This window comes from Lepisosteus platostomus, chromosome 17 (genome assembly GCF_059453375.1).
Source record: "Lepisosteus platostomus isolate fLepPlt1 chromosome 17, fLepPlt1.hap1, whole genome shotgun sequence".
NCBI classification, from domain to species: Eukaryota; Metazoa; Chordata; class Actinopteri; order Semionotiformes; family Lepisosteidae; genus Lepisosteus; species Lepisosteus platostomus.
The window spans coordinates 5349279-5374534 of record NC_142627.1 but is presented as its reverse complement, the minus strand read 5'-3'; the positions used below and the strand labels follow the sequence as shown (position 1 = coordinate 5374534).

At 45.8% G+C, this 25256-nt stretch overlaps 2 protein-coding genes across 15 annotated transcripts in view; one reads left to right on the top strand and one right to left on the bottom strand.

Moving 5' to 3' along the window:
* The window catches only part of sdccag8 (SHH signaling and ciliogenesis regulator sdccag8), a 59909-nt gene extending 52493 nt beyond the window's left edge, over positions 1-7416 (bottom strand). Inside the window, exons 1-7 of one of the 3 annotated variants that reach the window (XM_088610392.1) lie at positions 6875-7416; positions 5700-5822; positions 3669-3751; positions 1032-1145; positions 810-935; positions 592-729; positions 226-290 (exon numbers count right to left, since the gene is read on the bottom strand). In XM_088610392.1, coding sequence (XP_088466518.1) covers positions 226-290; positions 592-729; positions 810-935; positions 1032-1145; positions 3669-3751; positions 5700-5822; positions 6875-6938 — 713 coding nt within the window. In that variant the 5' untranslated portion in view covers positions 6939-7416. The remainder of the gene's footprint in view (positions 1-225; positions 291-591; positions 730-809; positions 936-1031; positions 1146-3668; positions 3752-5699; positions 5823-6874) is intronic. The other 2 variants (XM_088610394.1, XM_088610393.1) reach the window with 2 other exon arrangements.
* Positions 7417-7463: 47 nt separating this feature from the next.
* cep170aa (centrosomal protein 170Aa) overlaps positions 7464-25256 on the top strand; it is a 61836-nt gene continuing 44043 nt past the window's right edge. For 7 of the 12 annotated variants that reach the window (XM_088610373.1, XM_088610377.1, XM_088610380.1 and 4 more), the window contains exons 1-2: positions 7464-7661; positions 23209-23355. In XM_088610373.1, coding sequence (XP_088466499.1) covers positions 23251-23355 — 105 coding nt within the window. In that variant the 5' untranslated portion in view covers positions 7464-7661; positions 23209-23250. The remainder of the gene's footprint in view (positions 7662-23208; positions 23356-25256) is intronic. The other 5 variants (XM_088610385.1, XM_088610382.1, XM_088610381.1 and 2 more) reach the window with 2 other exon arrangements.

Genomic DNA, 25256 nt, shown 5'->3' with positions numbered 1-25256 from the left:
CAGTGCTGGTTTTCATTTTATTTTACAGACTGCATTAAACTTCTTGAAATGCATTAAAATCACATCCCAACACCCTTTTCTTGCCAAACATGTATTTGTGATAGAGGTGGAATTCCATGCAAAGACATTTCCTCCTTCTGGATGATCTGCTACTACAAAACAACCTTACAAACTGCCAGCACTAAGTAGTTTAGCGAAGAACTGGACGGTTCCACTGTCACTCACCTCAATGACACAACATGCGCCTCCAATGTTTCTCTCTGCGCCTGATAGAGCTGCTTCAGTTTGTCCTGATGCAATTAAAAAAAAAAGATGGAACCTTAGCTGGTAATTATCACAACCTAATAATCAGTAACCATACATCTTAAAAATAAATAATATAACAGTTTCATCTAACGCTGCTGGATAGTTTGTTACTCTTAAGAATCTAGAGGCTTTCAGCAAATAAACCAATGACACCGATGCTTTTCTTTACTGAAGTATTCACAACGTCAGCAAAGGCAGCTGCCTGTCGATCAGGCTACCCTGTGCAGTGAAGATGGACCACTCAACACTGTTTTCCTGCAGTGCACAGGAGGCTGCCATACAAACCAGCTCGCTCTGCCACTTCTGTTCCTCAGCGGGGTGGCTGGGGTCTTGATGAGGCTTCTGCTGGCCGCGAGAGAGAGGTCCGGAGTCGAGGCTGCTGTGGACATTCTCCCTGGTGGCCAGGCCTTCAGGAACAGTTGTCTGAGACACAGAGGAACAGTTAGAGTGATGCCTTTTACCTTGGTGGGGAAAAAGAAAAGAAAAACGAAATATGCCGATACCGTAGCATCCAAAATGGTATAGTCTTTAAGAGTGTCCTCCACCGTCCGAGACTTCAGCTCTCCAAGCAGTTTCTCGTTTTCAACAACAACCACTCTGATTCTCTGTTTCAGGCTCAAGAGCTCCTCCTGTGACCAAACAAACATAACTTAGGCCTTTTTCTCACTAGGTGCAAATGACAGTGGTTCAAAGCTCAAATTACAAGCACGACTTCCCAGACAGACCTTGCAAAATCTGACTTCTGCTTCCAGGTGCTGTATGTACTCTGACTGGTTGTGAATAATGGGTACGAGATCCTGAACTGCCGGCAGATCTGCCCCATCTGACTCTGAAGGTCTCTAGTAAACAAAGCAGGAGAGGCGCATTAGTAACTTGTGTTTTTCAGAAGCTGTTGTCAGCCACTCTCTGCCTGCAAAGCCAAAGACCAACACTGCTGCTTGTTCACTTTCCCCATCTACAAAGACATGCATATCACGGTTTTTTTAAATCACTACTCATCCAGGTGGATGCTGCACATTGGTGGTGGTGGAGGGGAGACCCCATTACCTGTAAAGCGCTTTGAGTGGAGTGTCCAGAAAAGTGCTATATAAGTGAAAGCAATTATTATTATTATTATTATTATTATTATAACAAAGCCTTTCATTTCTACACCAAACCTCTCTTTTCAAATCATGTTAAAGGCCTTGAAGCCGTCACATACAAGTAAGAAACATACATTTCAGTAAGATATCAGTTTCCACATATTATCATACATTGAGACACAGGAGTTTACACACACTCCCGTTGCTCTGCTACAACACAGAGAGAGCACGGAGAACATCCGTGGCCTTCTCAAACAGCTGTGGAAACAGTGATCACGAAGCCACAGCAATGGGATCACTGGCACCACGTTCGCATGGGCAGTGACCGTTCTCCAGAGGCAGCCATCAAACACTCAAGGACTCTGGGATGGCAGGAATCGATGCAGAATTCACCTCTGGCCACCGAATTCCACACCAGCCACAGAAAATTACTACCTGCTGTGCGTACCTATAGAAAATCAGCACTTGCCCAGGAAAAAAAAAGCTATTTTTCGCTTCATGCAGGTGTGCTACAGCACCAGGAAAGCGCCTCCAGAAAGTCTTGTCTAGAACACATAAAGCAGGTCACAAATGAGAGGCCATTTGTCTAATCTAGACCACTAGCTATTGTAGTGAGTAGCTATTTGCTCCAGCAGTTTCTTGAAAGAAGCCAGGGTATCAGGTTCAAACCACAGCTGGGCAGCTAATTCCCACATCCCTTTGTGTAAAGAAATATCTGTCTGCTCTTCTCTGGACTCATTCCAGAACAGCATTACCTTTTCTGTAACATGGTGACCAAAACTGGCCACAATATTCTACACGGATCCACGGTATTTACAAGTTCTAATTCTGCAAAGATTGTGTAGCTCCCCATCATCCTCCGTGAGGCCAGAAACTGTCCTGAAGTTCATGAAACGACCTGCTATGCTATCGCACAAAAGTAAACGGACTGTCAGTGCCTTGAAATCGAGGAGATGGAGTAACAGAGAACTGTGTGCTGCACTCCTCTATGAAGAACGAATCAGAATGAAGAACAGAAATTGGAATTACTTATCATCAAGGATTGAAAAAGAAATCTCGAGATTTCAACGTTGTTTAGTCGACTGCTGTATAATAAACTATCACAAACATTTATATTTTAAAAATATTACTGGACTGCATTTGAAATATTTTGACCTGTGTTCAGTGTCAGCATGAACATTGTGAATCTTTAGATAATTGATTTTATATAATACACATAGTTTATACAGTATTCAGTATTTCTGATCCATTTCAGCTATGCCCGCAGTAACCCAGTGTCTTGTGGGAAATGTAGTTTTGACATATGGGACTTCATGAAAAGGTCAGAAACAGTATTCTATTGTTTAAATTGTTCTTACACCATTTTAAAAACCCAAAATAACAATTATAAAATGGCTAAAGAACCTAAGCAATTTTAATAGCATTAATATGTATACAGCAATTAAGACAAGTATTATTTGAAGCCATTTAAGCAGATATAAACATACTGTACCAAATGGGATTTCATGATTATTAGTGGTGTTCCAAAAATGTATTTGTTAATTACATATTACATAATTAATGAATAGATTAGTTTATGTATTGAAATAGTCTGACATACTCTAAAGATTATTAGAACTTTGGCACTGAATGTGAAAACTATTTTAGTTGAGAGAAATTATATAGCTCTTTAACAGTGGCATAAATGTATCTTATGTGCAAGAGTCGGCTGATATTTCAGTCGAACTCAATACAATATAAGCAAGCTAAGACCTTACACTTCAAACAACATCTCCTTTCTCTGTACGTTTGTGCTTATTTCAGACATTTTACTTTGTGAGAAGCTGAAAGGATAAATAGAACTCTTTCTGATAATTTGCAGCATTTAAAATGTTTTAAGGAAAATACTCTTAATGTGAAAAGGTTAAAAATGAGTAAAACTTATTTTTAAAGAAGCAACAATTATTTCTGTGTCAACGTCTCATAATTCCCATTGTAAAAGTCACATTAGTTCATTGTTCAAATGTAAATGGTTTAAACTATGCAAATAATAACAGATAAAAGATTAATTTTCCCACATAAATCATTAAAAAGCCGTAATATTGTCTCCAATATTTCCTGGAGGGACTGATCAGCACGTGTTGGCGATCAGCACCGATATGAGAGCCCATTGGCAGGCAGGCTCTATTGCTGAGTGTGGCGAGTGGCCCATGACATTGCACAGTTGTACATTGGTCTGAACAGGCCGGCTCGCTTAACAAATCAGACTGCGAGGGCGGTTCGCAGTTATGCTCTCTGTACCTTGGGGGAAGACTTCTCCCTTGAAGGGGAGGAAGGTAAGGACTCCTTTTCTTGCTTGCGTAGCAGGGATCGTAGCTGATTGACTGCAAAACATAGAGAACTTTTCGTTAGCGTGATTATATTTTCATTCTGGTGCCCCCATATGCTACTTTTGTGAGAAACAGGCATTTCACATCGCGTGCATGTTGGCACCGATAATGGGCATGTATGGTAATGTATTTCCACACTTTCAAAGCATGCAAGAAAGGTTAGAGACAAGAGGGACCCAGTTGGGCAGCTCATTTGTTAGCTACAGCCAATTGCTCATTCATTTCATCAGAGAAGCCAGGTCAATAGCATTTACAACACGACTAAGTGACATCTTCCAGACCTCCACAGCCGTTCAGGTGAGGATGCGCCTCATGTTCTCAGTTCAGATTTTTTTTTTAAATCACTACTCAGAACATAAAGTCTTTCATTTCTACAGCAAACCTCTCTTTTCAAATCATGTTAAAGGCCTTGAAGTCATCACATAAGAAAAATACATTTCAGTAAGATATCAGTTTCCACATATTATCATACATTGAGACACAGGAGTTTACACACACTCCCGTTGCTCTGCTACAACACAGAGAGAGCACGGAGAACATCCATGGCCTCAAACAGCTTTGGAAACAGTGATCACGAAGCCACAGCAATGGGATCACTGGCACCACGTTTCGCATGGGCAGTGACCGTTCTCCAGAGGCAGCCATCAAACACTCAAGGACTCTGGGATGGCAGGAATCGATGCAGAATTCACCTCTGGCCACCGAATTCCACGGCAGCCACAGAAAATTACTACCTGCATGCAGGTTTGCTGCAGCATCAGTGAAGCACCTGTAGACAAACTTGACTGGCCACATAAAATGGGCCACAGATGAGATACCATTTGTCTCATCTCATGTCCTGCTACTACACCTCCTTGTAGCTTATACTTTTCAAGGCCAGCAGCCATATCACCCTGCAACTCACAATTGGCAACCCACTGAAGCTAAGGAGGTGTGAGCCTGGTCAGTACCTGGATGGGAGACCTCCTAGGAAAAACTAAGGTTGCTGCTGGAAGAGGTGTTAGTGGGGCCAGCAGGGGGCGCTCACCCTGTGGTCCATGTGGGTCCTAATGCCCCAGTATAGTGACGGGGACACTGTAAACAAGCACCGTCTTTCGGATGAGTTGTAAAACTGAGATCCTTACTCTCTGTGGTCATTAAAAATCCCAGGGTGTTTCTTGAAAAGAGTAGGGGTGTTACCCCGGTGTCCTGGTCTAATTTCCCATTGACCCTTAACAATCATGGCCTCCTAATAATCCCCATCTATGAACAGGCTTCATTACTCTGCTCTCCTCCCCACTGATAGCTGATGTGTGGTGAACGTGGATGCTGCACATTGGTGGTGGTGCAGTTGAGTCCCCATTACCTGTAAAGGTGTCCAGAAAAGCGCTATATAAGTGTAAGCAATTATTATAATAATTATAAGATCGGTGCAGTAACTCTTAACAGCATTGTCCAATGCAATCCCTCTCTCCAAACCCTGATGCAGACAAACGCCTGCAGGTGGCATCCTACCAGCAGCTGTTAGTGTGCTGAGCTCAAGCAACGCAACACTGAGGACAACACACTCCTGCACTGAATGAAAGCCGACAACTTTCAAGGTCTGTATCCTGCTGTAAAACACGACAGGGAACACGACTGTACCTGAACGGTTCTAGCAACACCTGCAGATAACATAATGCAATTTTCCAGGACGCCACTAACTTCTTAAGATATTGAAAACAGTTTGAAACTTGCTCTTCAAATGGGAGACTGAAAACATGAGATTTTAAAGAGCTACAAGACTGGCTTTCCATTCAGCAGGGTTCAACTAAGTATCTGAGAGCCCAGTGAAAAGTAGAAAACAGAAGGAATTGGGGTTCTTCAGGCCCGCAGCTGTGAAGTGAGGAGCTGACCTCGTGTTTTCTCAGACCTGGGGTTTGTCGGGCGTGCGCGGTGTCAGACCGGCGGGCGCGGGCCGTACCTGCGGCGCTGTGCTGCAGCTGGTGCCAGCTGTCCGGGGACCCCGCCTGCTCCGCGCCTCGTCCCGGCGGGCTCCTGGGCCCCAGCATGCTCCGCAGCTGCCGGGCGCTCCTGCTGGCTCGGTCTGTGGAGGAACAAGCCGGGTGAGTGACAACGCAGCGAGCCTGTCTGCCCCTCCCGTGAAGACCCGGGTGGACAGGGGCCGGCATGCGAGCTCAGCGAGAAGCCCTCTCCTCCGGAGGAAACAGGAATCACAGCAGGACGGCCGCACGGTCTCAACAGCACGGTTCTAAACACTGACAGCAACACAGCAACGGCAAGAAACCTTGCACAATTAAAGACTGTGTTGAAATTTTCCCCCCACATTGTTTATATAAAGACCTGACAGTCTCCTGCAGCCAACAGAGGTTAATATGACTATTTACAGTATGTCCTTACAACAGATTCATAAATAAATGACCCTATTGCATAGGTTTATATGGAAAACCGGAACATTTCTATAAAAACCTAACAGTCACCTACTGTACAATATATAACGTAATGAATTAAGGGATGCTTTCGTCCAGGGAAATACATTTTATTCTATCACTGTATTAGGATTAATGTAAAGAAGCGTACATTTCAAATTATTTAGAAAAATTGTTTTTTCATGCTATTTATATCTAAAAAGATTTTTCGTTTTTATCCAGTAAGAAAAGGCCTTGCTTGCATTTCGCCGGGGTTTGGCAGCAAAGCCTTTCCAAAGGGATACTCTTCCACTGCTTGAGGAAGGAGCGTGTTCCTGACAGCCCAATCCATCCGCTGTATAGGTGCATGTCTACACCGCGAACCCATAAATATTTGTCTGCTGAGTCGCATTGATCTGCCGAAGAGCACGTAAATTATAGAAAGCAGAGACTATAATTGAAGAATATTTAATAAAGTGTAATAAAGTATTTTATCGCTGCACTAAATAAAAAAAACTCAACTACACCATACGTTTATCGTATCACTGTATTACGTTACCATACAAAGTAGCAAAGAGGCTAAGCGATATAATTGTAAAAAAGTGTAGATGTTGCCGGTAAACGTCAACTGGTATGCAAGCCGTGTAACTGTATTTTCAGTTTACAGACACCATTATAAGCATCCCTGTACATCTGGTCATTAGAATCGAGCTGTTCCTCTCCTGGTCACCTCTCAGAGCCTGTTGGTATTGCTCCAGCTCCCCGTCATCCTCGGACTCCACAGTGGGCTTCATGGATTATACAGACCGGCTGGGGGGCACGAAATTCAAGGGCAGACTTCACACCCGCACTCGCGTTCCCGAGCAGAAGCTCTATTTTATTAACCCCAAATTTTTAACCGAAGAGCCTCAAGCACAGCCAATCGGTGACGCGCCTGCCACTTCCTCAAACTGGTCCCAGGTTTCCTTGGGAATGGTAGTGCTCTTCGGGCGTCAGCCTAACGTCCTCAGGCGGAGAATAGGAAACGCAGAAACTACAACTCCCAGAGTTCCGCCGCACGTTGCCAGGGAGGCCGCCGCCATGCTGCCCCTAGCTACTGAGCATTCCGTCGGCTTGCCAAAAAGGCGACCCCTCCTCTGCCTTGCTCTTTTCACGATTTCCATAGGTCCCGGCTCACGTCAATCCCCCGGAGTCCTGCCTACTCCTCCGCTCTCAGCGGCGCTGATTGGCCAGAAGCACCCTCAGGTTGCGACGTCTGTCCCCGTTCGTGCCAGCGATTGGTCCGTGCGGACGCCCGTCGGCGTGGAGGCCGCGCCCAGAGGGCCGGGCTGGAGCTGCAGGCGCCTGCGGGCTCCGGCGCCGTTATGCGAGGAGCGGCAGCGTTATTGCTGAGCAACCGAGACAAATAGGCGAGCAGCCACATACAGGGGCTGGGCTAGTCTCTGTGCGAGCGCATTGTGTATATACGGCTATAGTGGAGTGGACACACGTATACACTCACAACAGTCCAGAAAAGGGTAAGTAGGAGACTTGGCTTCTTATTTCTTGTAAGGATGCGTCGTTAGTTTAACGCTGGCCGGGTTGGCGAGAACAGGGCTAATAATAAAGCACAATGCACTTGAATACTGAAACGCTTTTCTCCGTCTCCATGTCTGTGGAGCTCGGAGCGGTACAGTCTGGCCGGGACCCCCCGGCAAGCGGCTCTGCCACACGGGCGGGGGGACCGGGGAGTCTTCTGTCTGCTCGGGGCCGTCCGGTTAGTCCGGTTCTTTCCAGAAACGCGTCCCCGGTGCAGGGGGTGTTCCTGCGCGGCGGTGACACCTCGGCTCTGCTGGGTGAGGGTAAGGGGGGGGCGCGGTTAGCCGTCCTCGTGAAGATGGAAGAGAGGCAGGGGCGGATAGGGGTCCCCCCCCCTCCCCTCCTCCATGTGCGAGAACCCCCCGGTCTGTCGGGGTGCGGGGAGCTCGGGCGAGGGGGCGCTGGGAGGATGTTGCCGGGGTGCACGGCCGCACGAGGCTGCGGGATGAAGGAATGAGCCATTTCCTGCCTGAAGATGTCGGGGGGGCCGGGAGCGCAGAAAATGGATCCATCTCTTTCAAAAGTGCAGCGAAACAGTGGATAATGTAACGGGAACAGAGACTGGGTCCCGCCAATCCGCTGTCAGTTTTTGTCCTGAATGCCCCCCCCCGCACACACCCCACTCCCAACATCTGTGGCGCGGATGGCTGCAGACCGACGTTGTTTTTTTTTTAATTGTTTGCCGACGTTTCATCTGGTTGGCACAGTACATAGTATTTCCGAGGCAGTGAAACGGCGGGTTTGAGGGAGTGACCCTTTTTCGGGGAACCCCCCCCTCCCCCGCGCACCCCCGAATAAACGGGCTTTTCCAGGGGACCGTTACTCCAGTCCCGACCCGGTTGGGCGTTCACAGATTTGGTCTGTGCTCTGGGTGTGAACGAACATGCCCTGTGTATAATGTGCATGGGCGCTGTTGGTTTTGCGGGGTAGCGGGGTACCCCGGTTTCTGTTAGTGTGGCACCAGCAGGCCCGGCTCTGTGCCGGATGGACGGCGTGGCTCTGCTGTGTGGTGCGGGGCCGCCGAGAGTCCCTCACCCCCACGGAGCTGACACTGGGGTATCGGCTGTCAGAGGTGCGATATCAGCCGATGTCGGAGAGATCCCCTTGCGTTTATCGCTGAAGTGACAGTGGAGTAATCACAGCCAGTGTGTGTGGAAGTCCTGGGTTTGTGCCAGTGCACGTCACAGCCCGCCTCTTCCTCCTCCTCCTCAGTATTTATTTAAGAGAGACGGGATCCGTTACCAGCCCTGGGCCTATCAGATGGAGGACATCCTCCATATCCTGACTGGGAGCTCTCTGTCAGGCCAGGAGACACGCAGCGCCGCTTCAGAAGGTGTTAACTACAAGCTGCACAAACTCAAATGTTTTTAATAATGACATTGTTGTGGCGGAGAGTTGGTTTCTGAGTGCAGACATCCCTGTTCTACACTGATTAACGTCCTTGGGTTATAGCCACAAAAATCTTTTTTTTCCATGGCATGTGTATCTCCAGGACAGGACAGAGCTGTGTGTGATGTTCAGAAAAGATTTCTTTTTTTTTTTGATGTGTCTCATAAGCATTGCTCGTCTGACAGATCGATTATGTCCATCTGCTAAACAACTTGGCCGTGTGGCCAAGTTTTTTGTTTTATTCCAGTTTTAAACGTATCTCCGGTCGCTCTCCCCTTGCCAGGGAAGTGAGGATGAACCTGAACACTGGTAAAGGTGTGGTGTGTTGCCACTGGTGTGCAGGCGGAAGCTGGCCTGGGTGTATTTTGAGTGCTGTGGAGCTGCAGAAAACATGGGGCTGCTGAGGTGAAAATGCTCCTCCTGGGCTGTCAAATGGTCTCGCAGCTCTGCCGTATCCTCTTAGATGGAGTCGTCTTCCAGCCTGGTGGTTTTGCTGTGACAGGGGAGGCAAAAAGACCATCTGAACACGAGAGGTTTTTTTCTTGCCGTGAGAGGTTCTGTGGGTCTCGCTCGGCGTGGCAGCGAGAGGCCAGGAAGAGACCAGCGCCGGCCTCCCTGCTGGACGTCCCGTTTGAAGGAAGCGCAGACCTGGGCTAACGGAGCCGGAATGAGGAGAGCTGACTCCCGCTCTTCCTGCTCGGTCAGTCCAATCCATCATCCTCACAGCTGCTCGATTCGGGATTCTATCGCAGAGGTGAACCGAGCCTTCTCCGCGACTGCAGTCACTCAGTGTGACCCTCAGGTAGCCGCAGTGTGTGAAAGCTGTGAAACAGAGCCGTGCAGTGTGCTGCACAAACTGTCCCTCGCCCATGGGCTCGTTGTGTTCTTGCCAACCTCTCCTGCTCTGGCCGCGCGGCCGTGCTCTGCTCTTTCACGGCTGAGACCCGCGCAGCCTGGGGCGCTGGAGCTGGGCAGCAGCGGGCCGGCGAGCACCGTCTCAAGCGGCAGGAAGTGGGCGGAGATAAGACGGGCTCCTCGGGTCTGGCGCCCTCACATCAACACCGTTTAAAAAGGAAACCTTGAGGCGAAAATAAGACCTCAGAGGAATCCCGATTACACACAGAAATATCTCTGATCAGCCCAACACTTGAAGATTCTTAATAAGTAAGCTGCTGTATGTAATCCTGTGGGTCTCTGTAACTGACTGGAAGGAAACGGACTGTAACATTACATGATCATCCAAATGTATGTATTACATAGTATATAACATAGTGTATACTGGTTGTGCAGTAACTCTTTGCAAGGTGTATTGAATTTTGGGCATCTCTGTTTTGTCTGATTGTTTCATCTTTGGCCCTTACTGGTGAACAAGAGAAAGAATTTAATGGTTAAGTTTTAAGAATATCTGAAAGGTTACAAGGGACATGAAGTGATTTGGCCCCTCTATCCCGATAGTAGCTAATTGGTCCAAGCATGTCCCCTGGCCGTTTTGTGGAAGAAGCCAGGGCACCAGATTTAACCACAAGGCTGGCTACCTTGTTCTCCGCTCTCACGAGCCTTTGGGTAATGAAGTGTCTCCTGTTGTTGCTTTTAACCCAACTGTCACATAGTCACCCTTGTTTCCTCTGGTTAATGTTTCAGTGGTCAGCTGGCTTTGTTATTGCTGTTAAGGATTTTGAATGCTTGAATCTGGTGCCCCTGTAGTTTTTCTCTCGAATGTCTATGAGGAACAATGATCATTCCTGAGACCTTTTACTAATGAAGTGCTTCAGAACAGCGCTGCTTGGTACAGGTGGGCAAAATGAGCTACGTAATAAATCTTGCACATTTTAACTGCCTGTTGTTCCGCCAGAATCGCTAATTGTAAAGGATGGCCATCCTTCAGAACCCCACGGTCTGCAGGGGCCAGATGCGACCACTGTGCTCTCTTCTTCCGCTGTGTGTGGAGTCGGGTGATCTGCTCCTCTCATACCTCAGGCTGGCAGCGCTGGCACCATACCTCAGGTGCCATGCTAGCAATGGAAGGTGCTTTTGTGTGGGCAGACTGGCTTTCGACCGGCCGAAAAACCATCGTCCGGTTTTGTTTTCAGTCAGTGCTACGCAAAGGGTTAAACACTGCTTTTTGTTTGGCTGCTGTAGTGAAGGATCTGATGGTGCTTTTGTCTTGAAATTTCGACTGCATTGCACAGCTCTCCAGCTGGTGTTTCCTCAGGATGAAAGTGTGGTAGCAGCAGGGCCTGGAACTAGACCGCTCTTTTCCTACAGTGAAGAAATGGAATGGCTGCTGCAAATCAGACAGCAGGGCAGCTCTGAAGAACTGTAGACTCCATTACCCCCCAGGCTAACAGGGAGACAACAGTGCTATTGTCTTCTTGGCTCTGCTGAGGAACATGACAAAGGAGAGAAAATACATTGGAGGTATTTTCACTTTCTTCTCTGCTGGGAATGAGTGATGTTTTTAAATTAACCACTTAAATATAGCCCTTCGTTTGCAACAATTTACAGAAATCCGAATAAAGCCCCAAATACTTTTTTTTTCTCATCATGGATTCTCTGCACTTAAAATGTTTATCCCACTGCCGTGTGCCCAGCGGAGATTAGGCAAGCTTACACTGTGAATTTTTAATACTTCTGTGGCATGACTGCACACCATTGTACATTGTACAGTGTATTTATCACTCTGAAATTTTATTTATACGTGCATTTAAAAAAACTCAGACCACTGGTGTGTATTGCCCTGTTGTTAAATTTGTCTGTGCACAGAGACTGTGCAAGTGGGTTTTGAGTTCACCTTTCCTTTGTGTAGATTTTGAACGCTCTGGCCCGGTTGGGAGTGTAAGGAGACACAAGGAGGGCAGTCCGGTCCGTTTCGCAGAGATACCAAGCGTCTTGAGAGAACAAGCAGGATTGCTGTAGGCAATACAGTGGCCCAAAAAAATTGCAGTTCTACAATTGAGACGGTCTTTTCTTGTTCTTACCAGGGGGCATTGTGTTCTCTGAAATGTGGTTTCCCTGTAGCCTGGAGGCACAAGAGCTACACGTCTGATAACAGAACCCTGGGATTTTCAAAAACATGGCCCCCACAAACAGCCTCGTAGGAATGGACTTACCCGTAACAGTTGCTTTGTAACTGTGGGTTCTCGTGTAATAATAATAATAATAATAATAATTGCTTACACTTATATAGCGCTTTCTGGACACTCCACTCAAAGCGCTTTACAGGTAATGGGGATCCCCTCCACCACCACCAATGTGCAGCCCCACCTGGATGATGCGACGGCAGCCATAGTGCGCCAGAACGCTCGCCACACATCAGCTATCATTGGGGAGAAGAGCAGAGAGTAATGAAGCCAATTCATAGATGGGGATTGATGGGTAATGAAGCCAATTCATAGATGGGGATTATTAGGAGGCCATGACTGGTAAGGGCCAATAGGAAATTTGGCCAGGACCCCGGGGTTACACCCCTACTCTTTTCGAGAAACGCCCTGGGATTTTTAATGACCACAGAGAGTCAGGACCTTGGTTTTACATCTCATCCGAAGGACGGTGCCTATTTATAGTATAGTGTCCCCGTCACTATACTGGGGCATTAGGACCCACATGGACTGCAGGGTGAGTGCCCCCTGCTGGCCCCACTAACACCTCTTCCAGCAGCAACCTTACTTTTTCCCAGGAGGTCTCCCCTCCAGGTACTGACCAGGCTCACACCTGCTGAGCTTCAGTGGGCTGCCAGTTGTGAGTTGCAGGGTGATATGGCTGCTAGGCTGAGATTGCTGAGTACTGGTGCCAGTCACCTTGGCTGTCTGGAAAAATAAGAGATCAGGGTGTGAAAGTTTTCAGACGATTTCTAATCTTAATTTCGAATCTCTGACACCTGCCAGCCTCACAGCCACTCGTGTTTGGGCACGTCGCAGGCGGCACAGCCCCATACTGGAGGCTCAAGGCTGATGGGAGGGGAGGCGTGTCCCTCACTGACAGCACCCCGTGCACAGGGGGCGCTGTGGAGAAGAGAGTGCCCAGGTCGGCTAATCCCACTCACGCCCCACTCAGATGAGGAGGTGACACGCCCCAGACTCGGACCTGCGCCGACAGCATCATAGAGCTCTTCCTGCACTCGGGTGAGCACCTCGAGGAGCCCCAGAACGTCTCATTCTGCAGGAGTTTTACCTGTTATCTGAATGGCGATTCTCTGGCTTGTCAGACAGGCAGAAGAAGTCATGTCTGTGACCTCATGTACACCGAATGGCCTTTCAGCGGTGGAATTATCTCGGCATTAATTCAGCTTGATGAGAGGAGCTGTGTGAAATCCCTTGTTTTCGGGCCGGTTTATTGCTGTAATTCCCCAAGACTGGAGTACACAGCCAGAGGACACAGGGGTGCTTATCTGTCGGTCAGTGTCACTGTCCTGCCAGGAACCCTCATGGCTTAGTCCTGGCAGAGGAGTGTTGTTGTTTGTGTTTTAACAGATTAAACATGTCTGAGTAATCAAATCCCGTTAAGGTTATCCTCTGTGTTGGGCAATGCGCTGTCAGTTGTGCTGAGGAAGTCTCCTGCAGTCACAGGTACAGCTCCCTGCTGTTCTCAATCAGTTTCTCTGGTTCTGCTGCCAGTAACTCAGGCATTCTAGAGATCTGGGACAAAACAAGATTTTTTTTTCTTAATTTAGATTTTTTGGTTTAAGCAAAATTTTATTACATGTTTTGAAAGACTAGGGTCTTGTCGATCAGACTTTATAAAGGAAAAACTTCCTGTTTGAAATGTTTGCAGTTGACCACTGAACTCCATCAGACACAGTAAAAAGCGTAGTATTTTAAAATAGTTTCTTCTCAAGAGAATGAAGCCCTTAAATGTACTGTAACACAATCTACAAATTTTATCAAATATTCTGTCATCATATTTGTAAGGGTTTATTTTAGTTTAAAAAATCGGCAAGAAATAATCCTGTGCCAATTGTTTTCAAATACAGTCTTTGATTTTGAATAAAAATAATGTAGACATACTTGAAATATTAAAAAAAAACCTACTTCAGGTGTAAAAGGCAGGTTTTTAATCAAAATAAACAATAATATTGCAGTGGTAAATGTCATTTTCTAGAAAATATTGAAAAAAGACTGGCGGAGGTGATTGTTTGATGACGGACTTGACCTGTAAGTGACGGAGTTGAGAAAAGATTAAAAAAATTGTTGTATTTACTTCTTAGAACATCAATTCAATTTATTTTTATATAGCACCTTTCACAACAAGGTTGCCCCAAGGCACTTAACAAAGCTCTGTAACAATACAACATCAATAGAACATCAAAAACTGTCTAGACTAATTTGCTTAAACTAACAAAATTCCCAGCTAAAAGAGAAAGCATTTAATTTTCAGAATACATCTGAATTTTCTTCATTACCAGGTAGTATGAGGTTTATCTTTTATTTACCGGGTCATAGGTGACAGACATGTTGCCCCCCAAATTTCCAGCAAAACAGAAACCATCACAAACATAACTTGGTTTAACAAGAACTAGATTTTAGTTTCAGAATACATCTAAATTTTCATCATTGTCAGGTGATATGTGATTTATTTTTTATTTACTGGGTAGTATAACTGACATGTTCCCCCTCAATAAAGTCCATAGCATCTGGAGACATTTTGTAAATTTCTCTTGTTCTGCTTATACGGGTGGGAGCTGCCTTTCCTGCCATTTTTACCAAGTCGTCACCAAGTGGACAGAAACATACGTCTTCTTTGCCATGTCTTGGTTTAAAATGGGCTTTTGGACCATTGGGGTGGAAAAATTCTACTTCCACATTATGGTGTTCAGAATCCACAGCAAGGACTTTGCACAGCCACCAGTGGTCCTCACATCCAGAGTTATCGGCAGTTATTCAGTTTCTTGTATTAATTGTGACAAAGGACTCATGGTGGTTTCCACTGTGTTAGAGGAATGTACCTGTGCAGAGCTCAAATAAAATAGGCTTGGGCTGAAGCACTCACATAGCCTTGGCTCACTGCAAAAGCATGAAAGCTGCCTGTAACTCAGACCCTTTTCATGTGAAAAACGTGTGGATCTGTCTTGTAGATGGCAAGGATTTCAGACTTGGTGAGTAGCCAGTCAAATGTCTCAATCTCTTTTCCTCCCATGAGATATAGTTTGACATTGTGCAAGTTTGCAGACACTTCTTTGTGCAGACACTTTCTTGCATCTGTGATAACATGGCCTCTAAGCACTCGAGTGTCTGCTGCCCTCTTCACTGCTGCACCAGTTCCATCTGGTGCCCCCTTACCATGTGAAGTTGGGAAGAAGTTCCATTATGCTCTTTTGAATCCCAGTTTGAAAGACGTGTCAGACAGGAGAGAAAGGTTTTTATATTGTTTGCTGGGAACGTCACACCAAAAGTGCACCGTATGAACGGATGTTCTCATGGATCTCTCTCAGCACTGATTCCATGGAGGCCCGAACTGCTGGAGCCTCTTGTCGCTGTGCAGAACGCTGTCTTCTCTTTGCTTGTGTAGTACATTCCAGTGTGTGAATTCAGTTGTGGCAACTTGTGGCCAGAATGGCAGGCTTGAACGTCTGATTGGTACTTGCATCTCCACGCCTCATGTACAACAACAGCATTTTCACAGCAATTTTGAACCAGATTTCTGTACTCGTTAGACTGGTTCTGAACTAAGCACATGTTGAAGTTTTGCTAACTGTAATAGTTTCTTGCGCTTCCTAAGCTCTCTCTGTGACTGTCCCCATGCCTTTCTCTTGTCTCTCTCACGTCAGTCTCCTATTTGCTTTATTTTTCCTTCAGACACTCCCATCTTTGTCTCTCCCTTGCTAATTCTTGAGCCTCACTGCCGGGTTGACTGTTAATTCTCTCCCTTTTCCTTCTTTGGTATTCTCTGTTCTTTCTGCTGTGCTCCTCTGAAGTCAGTGATTGTCTGGTCACGTGTGCCTAAAATCTAAAAGCAGGACTAAATAGTCTTATTTGCTGTTTTTATTCATCCACAACAATAAATAAATGTAAAAAAAAGCTAAACAATTTTAGCTAAGATTCTTAGCTGATTTTAATAGCATATTACAATTACAGTTGATAAAATTGTGCATTATCAACTCTGTCAGCCTTGATGTCCACCATAAGACGAAATATCTGTTGACATTGTACAGAGTTGACAAAATTGCGTTTGTTTTTCTCGCACGTTGTCTACAGAGTAGCCATTTTGTTTTATGCTATTTATGACAGGGTCTCTTCGAACTAATGAAATACAAACCTTTTTAATACATGATTTACATTTTTTTTATCTAAAAGAAAATGGAGTTGACGTTTTATAGTTGTGACATGGCCATTTGAAAAATTATTTATTACATTTATCAAAAAATAAAAAACCTACCAGATCATGAGGAGATGTGTCACACAACGAAACCAGGAAGTGGGAAAGGGGCGCTTTGGATGTAGCTTCCCGTATGTATTCCTGATTTTATAACACTTTTGTAAGAATCTGACAGTGTCGACACTGAAGTTGGGACACAATTTTTGAGAGACAACATTTACAGGAGAAAAAAACATTTATATCAAATATGGATAAATATAAACATTCCCATGCCTCTTCTATCAGTCTGTGTAGGCATTTCATTGTTTGAAGAGATTTTTTTTTTTTGCCATTTTGCAAATCTGAACCCTGGTCTAGGACAGGGCCATTTTAGGTTCTCCTTGATTATGAAATGATAAAAAAATATTACCCCAAAAAGTAGGATAAAGGAACATAAATGCATAAAAAAGCATCTAAATATTAATTTAAAACAGTTTATAACATTTATGTATTAATTTTTCAGCCATTTTAGTAGACTTTATTGGTAGGGCATGTTTTGCCCAGATTCTCAAGAATGCCTGAACTACTGAAAACATAAAAAGCTCATGTGCTGTGAAATGAAGCCCATCATGCTTAAGAAAGAAGAGAGGTTTTTAAATAGCTCTCTTTAGAACAATTATTGGCAGTTTCAACTTGACAAGACTGTCCTCCAATATCTGATGTGACTCCCTGTGATTAACTCATTCTCTGCTTCCTGTCCACACAAAAGGGAACAAACCATTGGCTAATTATCAGACTTGACATGAATTCTGAATCATTACAGTTGGCTGTTAAACGTTAACCCATAAAGACAATACCGCTCAGATGCAATACTGTCTTCTTACAATTGTTTTCCTTTAGGCAAAGTTTTGAATAACGTCTTGTTTTCTCGGAAGGGCAGTCTGCGAAGAGTATATAATTTTATCTAGATTTAAATCCCTTTGGAATTTCATCTGCTTCTTCTACAGTGTATTGATAATTGTTGGTTTATGAATTATACCACATAATAAGCTAGGTCTTTGATATAAACTATGAAGAGCACAGATCCTGGTATAGATCCCTGTGATACTTTTAATTTGTTACATCACCACATTTTGAGCATTCACCCATTTTCTGTTTGTTAACCAGTTCTCAGTCCAAACACATGCATCTGCCTGAATGCCTACTGCCTACAGTATATTTTCAAAATTAAGACTTTATGAGGAACTTTAGCAGAAACCTTTTGAAAATCTAAATATGCTCTACTGTATATCCATTACTTTGTTGCTTGTTTAAAGAACTTTAAATTGTTGGTTGGTTAAGTAAGGCCCGTCTTTTCATGCTGGCTGTTCCCTGGGATATTATTTCTATATACATGATCATCTAGTCCAGCTCTAATAACTATTTCCATAACCTTACATGTAATCGGACATATGGGACTATTATTGGTTGGGTCAGTTTTGTTGCCCCTTTAGTGGATGGGAACTACATGATCAATTCTCCAGACCCTGGGACCCTGGGACCTATGCCCAAGTTTCCTTGGATGTAACTGATAGGATGCTATGGGTATTTCTGAATCATGTTTGCCTCTTCTGTGCTGATACTATTCAGTGAAGAATTCTGTCCGTCCACTGTCTGAGGCAAGTTGTTTTCTTGCTCAGTGAATTCCTGGGTGAAATACTCCTTTAGAATGTCAGACATTTCCCTTTCAATGTCTACAAGTTTCCCATTGCTGCCCAAGATACACATTACTTCATCCTTTATGGTTCTTTTGCTGTTATAGTACTGAAAGAACGTTTTATATTTAATTTAAGCCTTCTTTGCTATACTCCTTTCCTTCTATTGACCTTTCTAATATCATTATTACCTGTAACTGGATACTGTTTTTAATCATTTTTAAGAGCGCTTTCTTTTATGTAGGTCTGAAAATCCCCGGTGTGCTTTGAAGAAGAGCCCAGGCACTTGTTTCAGGAACAGCTTTGTGCGTCCCTGCTGTGACTTTGGTGTCAATCACCGATGGGTTTGGGGACTTGCTGTGGCTGAAGGAGATTCTTTTGGCATAGCTGCCCAATGTAGGAATACTGATGTTATAATTGCAGATTTTAATCAAGTAGAAGAGGGCCATATGGCAAAACAATGAGGTAGATCAAGTTCTGAGCTCTTTTACTTTATTACTGATTTATTTAGAAGCCCAGAGCCTGTTTTGTTTGGATTGTATTTGCATTACCAGGTGGATTCTTTACTGTTGGATACGCTTTCCAATATTTGAAAAATAATTTATTTAGGAACATGAATTCCCGTGTCTCCTTGCAGCCCGTTGGATCCAAGGGGCAGATGCTTGTGAATGTCCAGAGCCCGTGGTGGTTGCCTTGAGATGCTCTGTGCCCCCGCTGTGCTGGTGGGCTGCTCATGTGTGCCAGTGCTCATAAGCCCTCAGGGCTGGTTCTTCTTCAGTGTTGATCCACTGGCTTTCCTGTTAAGAGCAAACTTTTAGCAGCAGGACTCCAGCTGGGAGCTGGCACATACCGAGTGCTCTCTTCTTGCACTGGGAAGCAGAATATGAATCAATATCTGAAACAGCAGCACAGGGACTTTCCAGGAGATTAGCCTCTTGACAGGCCCCTTCAATTTTCAATAACTTTTGAAATGGGAATCGGAATTTAGTGAAGTAAGAATGAGCGTTTCATCCTTTCCTTATCAGCTTAAAGTAGGGGACTTTAAAACCTTCATTTTCTTCACTTTCACTGTTCTTGAGCGATTTTCACAGGGTAAGATTGCAAAAGCTTGAAAAAATAGCTAACATGAGAATGTGACACATTTCAGTAAAAGCAGTACGGATCTATTTATTCTTTTGAGAAACGTTTTTATTGCAGTAACAACGAACACTTGGGCAAATCCCCAACCTTAATGAACTAGACAGACCGTTTCCCCCACGTTCTTATTGAAGAACTAAGGACCCTAGTAGAAAGAGGCGCCCAGGAGGCTGCAGTCTTCCTCCCGGTGGCCACTCTGTTGGTTTTAACCCTGCCAGGTCTCCAGGTCTCCAGACTACTCCTCTAGTTCAGCACGGGGGTAAGTCTGGCTGTTTGCATGGGGTTCCCAGTTGAAAATGGGTTTTATTAGCAATTCGTACAATCATTTGTTACTCTTTTTGCTTAGGAACACAGAGCCTTCCTAGCATGCATGAAACATTTTAGGCCTGACATGGTCTTTGGGGAACTTAGGATTGCCCCCAATGCTCTGTCATTAGCAGATGAGTTGACTTGTCATGTACAGTATGCTCACCTGTACAGAGCTGTAACAGTGACCCTTGGCACTGGTGAGAGGGAATGGATGGGTCCTTTCAGACTTAATTCTTACCGGCAAGTTTAAACTATCAGTGAGCAAGGAACTGTGCTCAGGATTGGATTGGCACAATGAAATACTACTCTGAGAAGCTATAGGAGAAAAAGAGCCTCTTGATACTGGGCTCTCTTAGCCTCAGAGTGAACCACAGTGCAGAAAGCTCTTGAAGTGCGTTTGCTGATAATTCAGGATGTGATAAGCTGTACGTGCTGCCTGAAACGCTAAGACCAACCCTTCATGTGTGGGGCTGAAGTACTGTAATCTGTGTATTGTGTTGCTTTTCAACAGCTGCCTGGCATAGTGAATTTTGCATTTCCCTATAATGGCATTTTAATTGGAACCACTTGCTTATTCAGTGCAAGTTACTTTCAGGGACACCACATGTTGTTAGTTATAAGGGTCACAGCATTCATGCAACTATTTGAATGCCCCGATATAAGTGAAAATCTACATTCTGATACCAGTATTTATCCAGTTTTGTTCATTTCATGGCTTTTATTGAAGTGGTGAGTATGGAGCAGGAAATTTATTTTTCTCATACAGGAATGCAATTTTCACTTTTACTATCCTGCATACTTGTGTTCCTTTTTTAGGTTTGTGTACTGTACTGCAATTTTGCGTAGAAATTAATCCAGCGCAACTGTTATGGTCTGAAGTTTTCAGGTGCGAAAATGACTGATAAACAAACCTCAGCGCCTCAGTGTCCTCAGCGCCGTCAAAGACAGTGTTTCAGAGCTGTGGAGTTGTAAGTGCCATAATCACATTTGTGAAATGAGCACATTGCAGCAGCAGATCTGAAATAATCTGAGTGCAGTAGATGTGCTCTACTTGCCAGTGACGGACAGAGTTATTTTTAGACCTTTACAGGGGAGATTTGTTCCATCTCGTCTTTACAGAGGGATGTGCAGCACATGGGGTCCTCTTTTCATGGGTATCATTATCTAAATGTGGCAGCGCTGTCAGACAAGAATTAAAATCTCATCAGTCGAGACGCTCGGGACTCTCACTGGCGTGACCAGCTCTTTTTTTAAGTTTCCAGACTCCCCCCTTTTCCCTTAAACTGCTGCTTATTCCGAGCCCGAGCTCCTCCTTCCACTTTTAAGACTGCAGAAGTGTAACAATCCTCAGAGTATCTAGGAGCTCTGGCCTGGTGCCACTGACACAGGAAGTGCTGTGGGAAAGGGCCGTCCTGCAGCTGGCTGGGAGAAGGCGCGTTTCAGTGAGGAGGCCCTCTAATTAAGTAATCGGGAGTGATGTGGTGCTTTCACAGCTGTTGCATCATCTGAGGCCAGAGCCACGTGGATGGGCGTCCCTTTCAAGACGCCGGTCACCTTGGAACTCAGAGAGGGGCTGGAGCAGAGCTCATCTGTGGAGGATTGTCGACAGAGGATCGAGAATTCCTCTGTATATTAGCAACATGATCCATCATATGCTGCTGTAAAAGTGCATGGGCAAAGCAGAAAGCCTACAGATTGTTACACGATACGTCTGTCTGTTCAGAATTATCCTAAATAAAGTAAGCATCTTGAAATATGCGGCATCTTGCTCTGTCCTGTCTAGAGTGTGCAGTTCATCAAATAAAACACCAATCCTCAAGGCTGATGCACAGCATGCAGTTGGATGTCATGTTCCCTTTGTTGTCTTCCGATCAAGACTGAATAGACTCAGTTCCTCTTAACAGAGATCTAGAGGGCGCTGGACAGTGTGGGGACTGCAGGAGAGGACGGGCAACAGGTAGCGGTGATCAACTAGGCCTTTTCAGAAAATGTCAGTACTCCTAAAGAAATTTAAGGACTGTGTTGTACGGAGATTCTCTTGTACAGAGATTTATTAGTAGTAGTAGTACATGTAGTACATGTTGACCTTATCATTTGTCTCACAGTCCTTTTGTACTGTCCTCTTGCTCTTAAATTGATTAATCAATTTGATATTGATTAAAGCTGAGGCACTGGTGTGATTCTGTCAGTGAGTCGTGAAGAGGGCAGCATGATGAAGGACAGGTCACAGAGGTGCACCTTTGTTGTGGAGTTTGCATGTCCCACTTTACTCAGACACTTTACAGCTGGCCGGGTTAACTGGTGTGTGGGAATTGTTCCTGCATCCCTCTGCGCTGGGCTGGTGTCCTGTCCAGGGTGCAGCCCCCTCGTGGATGGGATCCAAGTTGGCACAACTCTTTGCAGGAATAAGAGACTAACTGGCGATGTGGGGATGAGCTGGTGAATTAAACCATCAGTGGGAGAAGTCAGGGTGTGAGCAGGAGCTGGAAGAGGAGCAGGTTTGAATGGAGCACTGTTCTGCCCCCAGCCGTACCAGCTCAAATGTGTGTTGCAGTCTTTCAGACCTTTGTTATTCCTCTTCACTGCCTGGCTGCCATACGTGTTAAGAAAAAAAAAAGCACTTTCTTTTTCCCCTTGCAGGATCAGCAGTTTGCTGGTCAGTGCACAAAGAGAGTTCAGCTGGAGTGGTTTTGCTGAACACAAGCAGCCTTCAGGACTTGTAAGAGTTACATTTTCATTTGTGATCAGGACTCTTTGACCCATCCCCTCCATTTGCTGCTACCCCCTTACATCGCACGCGCGGCCGACGGTTTTATCCCGCGCGTGGCCTGGAGCAGTGGGAAATCATAGCGGTAGCTGTGTGAGGACGGGGAAGAGTCCGTTTCCAATCGCTGTGGAACCCAGTAAACCGAACGCGGAATTCAGTGCTTGAAGAAACGTCTCTTTCAGTTTGTTTCAATCCTTGTTTTAGTTGGAATTGTATTTCTTTCTTACTCCTGTCGGCAGAGAAAGAGAATGTGCGCTCGGGAAGGGGCTTCAGAAGCATTCCTGTTGGAAACTGTGATTCTTTTTGACTAAGAGACAGTACTCTAGGGCAGAGCTGTCTGACAGATGAGTCTGCAGTCTCATCCGTTGCGCCATAATGACTCAGAGCTCCAGTGTAAATTTCTCCCGTTGTTTTATTATCTTTTGTTTTTCGAAAATGAAATTTCAGCATGAATGATTTGATTTGAGCTTCAGAGTACTGAAAGAAACATCCGAGTTTCCACTGCCCACTCCCTTGCACTTTATTTGTCATGCTGGTGTTGGAATGAAAATGGTCTCCACCAAACTCCCAGTGGTGTTTTTGCAGGACGGGGAAAGCCACATCACAGAAATTTCAGTTCGAGAACCCAGGCTGGTGGACAGGCGCAGGAGCCCTGGGCGTTCAGCTGCAGTTCAAACTGGGTTTGCCAGTTGTGCTCTGTATCTGTTCTCGGAAGCAGCAGCTGGAGCTGCAGGTGGTGTTTTCTCTCTGGAAGGAGAAGAGGGAAAAGGCCGAGCGCTGAGCTTTCAGTCCGGCGGCCTGTCACTTCCTGTGTTGAGGAGGCGCGGGCCGCAGGAAGCGGAGGCCCAGCCCGGACAGAGAGGTGCCATTGTCCCTCACGGTCTCTCCTCTGCTCTGCAGGATGACGTAGGGGCTGCGCGGGGGCACGCGAGCTGAACAGAGATGAGCCTGACGTCCTGGTTTCTGGTGAGCAGTGGGGGCACCCGGCACCGCCTGCCAAGGGAGATGATCTTCGTGGGCCGAGACGACTGCGAGCTGATGCTGCAGGTACTGGCAAGTCTCCTGTCCCTCACCTGCGTTAGTCTGTCAGAGGAAATCCCTCTGAGATGCACTGAGAGTGACGGCAAGCGGCCCATTTCCTGAAACACTTCTATCAGCGGGACTCGCATGTATCAATTAACATTATAGTTTCCCTTTACCTTTACTTGCATTCAACAGCTGGTGGTTCTTTAAACAGGATGCTGAAACACCAGTGACTTTAAGGCATCGCCAACCCTCTGTAAGGAGTGCGGGAAAGCTCACTGGGCCAGCTGTGCTCAATGCTCTGGGCTTCCCTGTCAGAGCATCGCGTGCGAGCCACAGGGCTCCGCTCGTGCTCCACACTACTTGAGCATTAAGAAACATTTCCTCCCCACCTTGAGTGCTGCGCGTGGCACTGCCTAAAATTTCACACAGACTTTTCCGACTGAGGCTCGCTGTTACCAGGCAGCAAGAAGGAGACCAGTGCCATGCGCGGTGCGTACTGTCCATCACGGCACTGCGTCAGTCGCTTCGGGGGTAGCTTTTGTTCATTGTCTTTCTTTCTCGGATTCATTGGTTTGGTGTTCTCAGTGCCTCAAAACTAGAGATGAGCAGACGTAGCCTTTGTGGGGAAAAGTGGCAGAAGGGGGGCCGGGGGTCTGACTCGGGGAGCCGCGCAGCGCTGCGGGAGTGCAGGAGGACTGGCTCTGTGCTCTGCTGTGGGAGCTGCGCTTGCCGTTCCTCTGACCTGCAGACGAGGGCGGGGACAATGGCCGGATTCTGTATTCACACATGACCTTTGGCCCCCGGGGAGCTCGAAGTCATGGAGCAGCAAGAGAAACAGAGCCGACATTGTGACGGCAGTGCGGAGGGCTGGGGAGTCTGTAGCCGAGTGAATTTTCATTCATCCGCAATGAGAGGAAGCTATAAAACACATCTCTGCAGGAGATCTGAGTGACTCCAGTAGGTTCCGATACAGGGACAAAGGTACAGAAATTCATGTATATACTATATACCATATACATCTTACAATGTCGTGTCATTTTCCAAAGTGCTTTGTACCATACGGTGTCGCGGGAAGCCGGAACCGGCAAGCAACGAGCGCAAGGCAGGGTACACCCTGGACAGGGCGCCAGTCCATCACAGGGCAAGAGCAAGTCAGTCATACATGGGGACAATTTGGAGGCCACAGTAAAGGCCGAGGGGGGAAATTTGGTCCGGACACCGGGATAACTCCCTACTCTTATCGAGAAATGCCCAGGGATCTTAAATGACCACTGAGAGTCAGGACCTCGGTTATACGTCTCATCCGAAAGACGGCGCCCACTACAGTATAGGCCTCACATCCAGGTACTGACCAGGCTCAACCCTGCTTAGCTTCTGTGGGTAGCCAGTTGACAACTGCAAGGTAATATGGCTGCTGGCATCTTACAATCTACAGTTCAGTTTTTATTAAGTAGTCGGTATCTAGACTTTAGGTGTGATACTTCTTATCTGGGGCAGTGTGAAGTAATGGTTATTGCTCTGCACCTGGGTGCATAAAACAACCTAGCCTAGTATTCCTAGCCTAGCGTTCCACATAAGGATATTTTTTTTTTAGATCCTCCGATCAATTAGCTGCAAACTCCCAAATGGGTCAAATGGTCTCCTCTTGTTAGTAACTGTTCTTAAGTCCCTTTGTTCAGTTTTATTCTGCGCATCTGCTGATTGGAACAATAAATGCCTAAAATATGTGAGGACATTAGAAAGGTAGCGGATGAGAGGAGCCATTTAGCCTGTTTAGCCTGTGTCTACCAATGTGTTTCAATCGAATGTCCTCTGCACATCCCATACAGTCGGTACCCAATGAACAAATGGGTCATTTCACACTGTGAAATAGCCTTAATGTGTCTTCGCTTTGTTCTCTTTGGTGAAACTTGACACCCAGA